The 8,015-nt window shown below is 43.1% G+C and overlaps 1 protein-coding gene across 2 annotated transcripts in view; it reads left to right on the top strand.

The window, feature by feature from the left end:
- Positions 1–3,014: 3,014 nt before the first annotated feature.
- Positions 3,015–8,015, top strand: part of CPM (carboxypeptidase M) — a 78,384-nt gene continuing 73,383 nt past the window's right edge. Inside the window, exons 1-2 of one of the 2 annotated variants that reach the window (XM_050750075.1) lie at positions 3,015–3,068; positions 3,817–3,979. In XM_050750075.1, coding sequence (XP_050606032.1) covers positions 3,820–3,979 — 160 coding nt within the window. In that variant the 5' untranslated portion in view covers positions 3,015–3,068; positions 3,817–3,819. Of the gene's footprint in view, positions 3,069–3,467; positions 3,520–3,816; positions 3,980–8,015 lie in introns of those variants that run through there. The other variant, XM_050750074.1, reaches the window with a different exon arrangement.

The raw sequence follows: 8,015 nt of genomic DNA, 5'->3' as shown, positions 1-8,015 counted from the left end.
CTTAGAAAGATCATCTCTAGGGCCAGGCCTGGTGGCTCACGCCTGTAATCCCAGCACTTTGGGAGGCCGAGGCAGGCAGATAACTTGAGGCCAGGAGTTCGAGACCATCCTGGCCAACATGGCAAAACCTCATCTCTACTAAACGTACAAAAATTAGCTAGGTGTGGTGGTGGGCACCTGTAATCCCAGCTACTGAGGAGACTGAGGAAGGAGAATTGCTTGAACCCGGGAGGTGGAGGTTGCAGTGAGCTGAAATTGTGCCACTACACTCCAGCCTGGGTGACAGAGCAAGACTCCGTCTCAAAAAAAAAAAAAAAAAAAAAAAAATCACCTCTAAAATCTCTAAACTTCAGTATTTTACTCTATTAGGCAAACCTTTTATTTTGCTGTTATCTTTCATACTCTAACACTAAATCTTTTTTCTCTCTAGACCAGTGCACCTTAAACTTGAATGTACATATACATCATCTGGAAATCCTATTAAAATGTGTGTTCTGATTCAGTAGGTTTGGAGCGCGGTGAGAGATTCTGCATTTCCAACAAGCTCCCAGGTGATGCCAGTGCTGTCCCTGGCTCGCACTCTGAGTGTTACTAGCTCCTAAACCTTCAGCACTCAGTCTTCTGTACCCCCTACCTCCATTCTCTGACTCCTTCCTGAAGTTGCTTCCCTTCCTACCTAGTGTGAACCCCAGTGGCAGCAATTTCAGCTATAGCTCATCTCTGTTTTTCCAGAACAACAATCCTGGCAATCTCCATTCCAGTATTGATGAAGCCACCATTTCTTCCAGTCTCCAGCCACAGCACCTTGCAGGAAAACAGATAGTGTCCATAAGATACGATTTCTAAGGTACATCAGCAAGCCTTCACTTTGCTCACACTCGGTTCCATTTCCCATTCCTAGAGTAACTTTGCCTAAAGTTAATCTCCTCAAGCTCTAGTCCCCCTCCTCTCAGACCTCTTAGTCAATGAACAACAATGAAAGGAGAACTTCTTTAACCCATCCAGTGGAAATAACATTTAGCATAGTGACTACTGCACAATTAAAAAACAAAAACAAAAAACAACCAAAAAAACCTACTCAAAGACTAAACAATATCATATTAAGATTTTCCAACTCTTGGGCCAGGCAAAGTGGCTCACTCATGTAATCCCAGCACTTTGGCAGGCTGAGGCAGAAGGATCACTTGAGGCCAGTAGTTCAAGACTAGCCTGGCCAACATGGTGAAACCCGGTCTCTACTAAAAATGAAAAAGTTTGGCAGGTGTGGTGTAAAAATACAAAAGTTAGGCAGGTGTGGCGATGCGCGCCTGTAATCCCAGGTACTTTAGAGGCTGAAACACAAGAATCGCTTGAACCTGGAAGGTGGAGGCTGCAGTGAGCTGAGATTGCACCACTGCACTCAAGTCTGGGCAACAGAGTGAGACTGTATCTCAAAATAAATAAATAAACACATAATAAAGCAACTTCTCTTAAAAAAAAAAAAAAAAAAAAAAAAAAAAAAGATGGCTGGGCGCCATGGCTCAGGCCTCTAATCCCAGCACTTTGGGAGGCTGAGGTGGGCAGATCGCCTGAGGTCGGGAGTTCCAGACCAGCCTGGCCAACATGATGAAACCCCGTCTCTAGTAAAAATACAAAAATTAGCCAAGAGTGGTGGCAGGCGCCTGTAATCCCAGCTACTCCGTAAGCTGAGGCAGGAAAATTGCTTGAACCTGAGAGGCGCAGGTTGCAGTGAGCTGAGATCAGGCCGATGCACTCCAGACTGGACAACAGATCGAGACTCCATCTCAAAAAAAATATATATATAATATATATACTTTTTATATATAAATATATTATATATATTACATATATAATATATATTTATATATATATTTTATATATATTATATATATTTATATATAAAATATATTTTTTCAACTCTTGGAAAATTCCCCTTAAAGAGTTATGAATTAAGCTGGTTATTTAATAAACACTTCACACTGTTCTTACAATGTGCCTGCCAACTTTATTTAGGCAGGTACAATTAAGACTTCCATTTTATAGACCAGAAAATAAGGCACAGAGTCGACACAGTCACTGACTGTCCGTGCAAGAATTGGCGCCCATCCCGTGAGCGCCTCAGCTCTTTAACCACTCTTCTCTGCTGCCGCAGAATCACAGGAAGTCTCAGGGAGGCCTGAGAACTCAATTCTAGGAAAAGTATCTGTATCTGTAAGAACGAAGGAGCAGGGAATCTAACAGTTCTCAGCTCTTGAAGGCACATTAGATTCATTCAAGGTCCTCTTTAAAAATACACTTTCTTGGGCCTCCATGAGAAAAACTCTATTCAATTAGTTGGGGGCTTGCATCCGTATTTTTAGTCTGTAAAAGAGGAATGTTATCTGAAATCAGTGGTTTTCAAACTTTTTGTATCCCCCGGACCTTGACACGGGCCCCAATACCCTGACACGGTTACCGAGAATCCAGGAGAGAGGGAGAGAGAAGTGAGGAGAGGGGGAGAGAGAGACGGGGAGAGAGATAGGGGGAGAGAGAGAGGGGGAGACAGAGGACAGAGACGGAGTGGGGGCGGGGGGAGAGAGAGAGAATGAGAATGATTTTTTTAGAGAGGTAAAAAGGGCTGGCCTTCGCCACAAACCACCTCTCAGGTTTAAGTGAAGCCTTCGTTATCTCCTGCAGAGACTGTGCCATCCTTCCAGAAATTAGCATTTTAGGACGAGAGACCTGGAATTGGCCTAAGACTCAGGTGCAGGTGGGGGAAGCATCGGATTTACAACAGTGGTCCTGCCTTCTTCCATGTGACTTCCAGTTTTAAATTCAATTCTAATTTACTCAAATCCCACCCACTATGTAAATTGGTAGGAAAATATCCTGCACTCTGCACTTCGTGGGATTTAAAACTTCCACACAGGCGCGCGTTCTTTCTTGAAGCCCCGCGATTGCTGAGCCTCGCTGGGCAGCTTGGCACCGCTGGGAGCTTGGCTCGCCCTGCCAGGGCCGACGCAGCCCATCCCGCAGGAGCCCGCGCGGGGCTCAGGGCACCCAGGACTCCGGACGCGTCCCGGCTCCAGGTGGGCCCCGGCACCGCCAACCGCAGGAAACCGGCCGAGTCCTAAACTTCTTCCAAGTAGCTGCAGCCAGCGACAGAGAGTGTCCCTCAGTGGAGCGTCCTGTGGCTGCCCAGGCCACAGCCACGGCCGAGGCGATGACACACTTCTAACCTGGGGCGCCAGCAAAGGCTGTCCGCGAGCGGCGACTCCATGTCCCGCAGCCCTCCGCCCCGTTCCGCCGCCCGCCCCCCGGTACCGGCAGCAGCGCCACCAAAGGGCACACCGCGCGGGCGCCGGCTCTGCTAGGTGCGAAGGCGGCTGAGGCCCCGCCCGGGAGGCACGCGCGCGGCTCCGGAGTGGGCCGGAGGGACGAACGGGGGCGGGGCCCAGGCGCGCCCGCCCCCTGACCTGGCTATAACACCCGGCCCCGCCGGGCAGCCGCGGGCGGGTAGAGGTGCGCGCCTGGGACTTGGTGAGGCTGGGGGCTCGCGGGGCCGGGCGCAGCTGCGGCAGCTGCTGGGCGGCGGAGGCGCCGGGAGGAGGAGGAGCGGGGGACGCCGACGGCTGGGTTGAGGGCACCGAGGCTGCCCGTGCTCCCGTTCCCGGTTGCACGGCTCACTCCCGAAGGTGTTGCTTCCAGCTTTTGCCTCCTTAAAAGGCAGGAAGCGTCAGTGTCGGGAGACCCTGAGACCTGAGTACCGAGCCGTAGGCGGTGATGCCCCCGCCTGCCCTCATGTGTTCTCAGGTTCTTATTTTTGTTCATCTCTAGAACATGAACTTCCCGTACCTCTGGCTAGACCTGTTGCTGCCTTTGGTAGCTGCGCTGGATTTCAACTACCACCACCAGGAAGGGATGGAAGCGTTTTTGAAGACTGTTGCCCAAAACTACAGTTCTATCACTCACTTACACAGTATTGGGAAATCTGTGAAAGGTAGGGTCCGTCTCTGCACACTTTCCCAGACCCTTAGTACTCCCTTTCAGTATTCATTAAGTATGCCCCAGCTTCCTGTCTGCTCTTCCATGCACCTACTCTGAGTGGCACAGAACGGGTCAACCGGTACCACGCGTGTTGGTTGATTTCTGCTTTTGTTTGGAGGAATAGTAGGAAGAACTGAATTTTACTGGACTTGTCCTTTGTAATTCAGTGTCACTGAGTCCTTTGCATTATTGGAGTTCTGTCTTTTTGGATCTTGCAGACATTGGTTATTTGGGATGTGTGTTTTAGTTCCTTTTCGAGATAAACTCCCAAGTAAATCCATTTATCCGTTTCAATTCCCCTTTGTGTGGGCTTCTTTAAATATGACTTGGACTGTTAATATCATTTCTTCAAGTCTCTTTTAAACTGAAATAATGCAGTTTTGTTGGTAAGATTTCTATGTCATATGTAATTAGTCTTTTATTTAAAGTTATGCAAAACTATCATTTCTGCAAGGTTCTTTTAATCTAAGTAGTACAATTCTGTTGGTTAGATTTGTGTCATGTATAATTAACCCTATGGCTTAAAGTTATGCAAAAAAGTGGTTCTATTATTAAAGGCTGTTTTCAAAATGTATCCATTTAAAGAAGACAATGCTAGACAATGAATATACATTAGTAGTGATTGAAACTCTTACCAGCATTTTCATATTTATCATTAATAATTTATTGTTCTAAGTTAGAAACTACATAAAGTTATTTTCATTTTTATAGACAGCAAGTTTGAATCAAAGAAATTAAATAATTTGTTCAAGGTCTCCCAGATGGTGAATTTTATAGTCAGCACAGGCATCCATTCAGACAAGGCAAATAATTTGATCAGATATCGTTATTTCTTTTTTATTTCTTTTCTTTTCTTTTCTTTTCTTTTTTTTTTTTTTTTTTTTTTTGAGACGGAATCTCACTCTGTTGCCCAGGCTGGAGTGCAGTGGTATGATCTCAGCTCACTGCAACCTCCACCTCCCGGGTTCAAGCAATTCTCCTGCCTCAGTCTCCCGAGTAGCTGGGATTACAGGAATGCGCCACCACGCCTGGCTAATTTTTTTGAATTTTTAGTAGAGACGGAGTTTCACCATATTGGCCAGGCTGGTCTCGAACTCCTGACCTTGTGATCCTCCTGCCTCGGCCTCCCAAAGTGCTGGAATTACAGGCGTGAGCCACAGTGCCCAGCCGAGATATCATTATTACTTAATCATCTTTTATTATCCTGATGTTCCCAAAGAGGTTACCAGAAAACTTAGTCCTTAAATCAAAAGTTTCAAAAAATTTATGTAATTTGGATCTCAGCTTTTTGTAAGGTGTGTTCAAACTCTACCTGGATTTTAGCTCTGAGCTTTTGAGTCAATTGAGAGTCTCATAATTACCATATTCTTAATCATTTTTCAAAAAAATTCAAGGCTATGGCTTCTATATTAAATAAAAAGTATTATATAAATGTATTTATGTACAATGCAAAGTCAACATCCTGGACTGTGTGTAATAGTAACTTTGTTTTTAAACAGCATTGCCAAAGAGTTGGTGCCAGATTACTCTGTATTACTCTATAATCCAAAATTATAGAGGTTGGGTGTGTGAGAAATCATATCTTGAATCAGCATACATATTCAGCCTTCTGAAATCATTTTCCCCTAGGGCTAGAGTAGAGCAATTTAAAAAGATCTAGGAATACTAATTTTATTAATTAAAAAATATATAGAACACAACCAGCTTGAGTTATTGTTCAGTCATCATTTCAACCACAAGACGATGAGGATGTTGTTAATTTTAAGTACTAAGTGATTTGGTAACGTTTTGTATTTTCAAACACAATGTGCTTGTGACAGCTGGGGGCTCTCTTTCCTAATATGAATCAGCAATTGTGATCTATCCTGCATGATGTCAAACCACAATCACAGTGAAAGTTAGCAGGCTTAATTTTTTTTTTTTTAATTTTTACCTTGTATGCACTCTTGCGGTTAAAGGCTTGAGGAGTTATCATGTAAAAATGAAATCTGGCACTACTGTTTAAATATTTGTGTTGAATATGTTGTTCTGAATAATAACTCAGATTAAGAAAAATCCCAAATCTGCCATTTGGCTCCAAGTGGTAGATTAAACTGTATGCCAGTAACTGGGAGTCAGTTGCCGAAATGTCACTGCACTTTAGTGTGACAGTTGAGAGATAGTGCTCCTTTGTTGGTGCTCTTTTTCACTAGATATTTTCCCTAACCATTCTGCCTTCTGGCGTAAGATAAGTTTGCTTAGAAAACAAAATTTATGACCAGGCCCAGTGACTCATACCTGTAATTTCAGCACTTTTGGAGGCCTATGCGGGAGGATCACCTGAGGTCAGGAATTTGAGGCCAGCCTGGCCAACATGGTGAAACATTGTCTCTACTAAAAATACAAAAAATTAGCTAGGCGTGGTGGTGTGCACCTGTGGTTCCTGCTACTAGGGAGGCTGAGGCAGGAGAATAGCATGAACCCAGGAGGCAGAGGTTGCAGTGAGCCAAGATCATGCCACTGCACTCCAGCCTGGGCGACAAGAGTGAAACTCCATCTCAAAATAAAAGAAAATAACACAGAATTTATTATACATGTGTTATTTATTTATTTATATCACATGTATTAACACGGGCAGTCTTACCCAGAAAGGAAAGTAATATTCCTACATAACCAAATACATGTTTAGTTTTTGTAAAAACTTAAATATATGTGATATGCCTATGTAAATATATGCATATCACATATTTTCTTTGTTGTAATTGTGGATTATATTCTGCTTGTTTTTTCATTTCATGTTATTTCCTTATATATTTCCATGAATTGACAAAGTCTGCAGATGTGAATTCGTTGCTGTATAGTATTCTATCCTCTTGATTATGTGAATTTTCTTAGTCATTCACCTCTGAGCATCTGTAGAGTTTTTGGTTAACTCTGTTATAAACAGGGATGCTATAAAACCATTGATACCTATCATGATAATTACCTTCTATTATTATTGGTTATTTTTACAAACTTTTTTATTTTGAAACTTTTAAAACCCACACAAAAGTTAAGCACACAGATACCCAGCTTCAGCCATAGTAGACCATATTTCAATTGAGTCTTTTGAAGGAAGTCCCACTGCCTCGCGACATAGTAAAGAAAGTCTTAGGTGAAACAAGAGATGCAAAAAAGTACTGATGACTTAGTTCAGAAAAATCAGAAAAGGTACAGTGTTCATCAGTTTGTTCATTCAATCCTCCATTCAATTAAGGAAGCACCTCCCATTTTTTGCCCCTAACCCCTTTGTCTAGAAGGATGTCTGGCACATAATCAATAATCTATATCTATTTATTTAATGGATCGAATATTTGCTGAGCAAAAGCCATGGGAGGCAAACAAAGATGTGCGTCATTCATTCCCTGCCATTAGGTAGCCCATTTTCAAATACAAACATATTTACTGTGCATTTCTTAGAGTAGTCTCTCCACATACACCCCAAAATTAGTTTAGGAACATTTTATTATTTTTTTAAAAAATGAACCCTTGTGTTGAGAGTTGACTTTCAATAGATAGCAACGAAAGAGCTGCTCTGCTACATACAAAACCCCAAAGGGCCATTTTAAATGAGATTTCCTACTATCTATTTTAAGAATCTTGTCTTGGCTGGGTGTGGTGGTTCACGTCTATAATCCCAGCACTTCAGGAGACCAGCCTGGGCAACATGAGAGACTCCATTTAAAAAAAAAAATTTAATTAACCAGGCATAATGGTGCATGCCTGTGGTCCCAGCTACTTGGGAAACTGATGCAGGAGAATCACTTGAGCCTGGGAGTTCAAGGCTGCAGTGGGTCATGATCGTGTCACTGTACTCCAGCCTGGGCTACAGAGCAAGACCCTGTCTCAAAAAAAAAAAAAAGAATCTTGTCTTGCCTCTTGCTAAGTCTAATCATCATTGTATCTGAATATGGTAGGTGGGATAATAACACCTTCCTTACTAGTAATAATATTATTAGAGATTTTTTAAA

This window comes from Macaca thibetana, chromosome 11, assembly GCF_024542745.1.
Source record: "Macaca thibetana thibetana isolate TM-01 chromosome 11, ASM2454274v1, whole genome shotgun sequence".
Taxonomy (NCBI): domain Eukaryota; kingdom Metazoa; phylum Chordata; class Mammalia; order Primates; family Cercopithecidae; genus Macaca; species Macaca thibetana.
The sequence above is the reverse complement of the archived record's forward strand: the minus strand, read 5'-3'. Positions and strand labels throughout refer to the sequence as shown.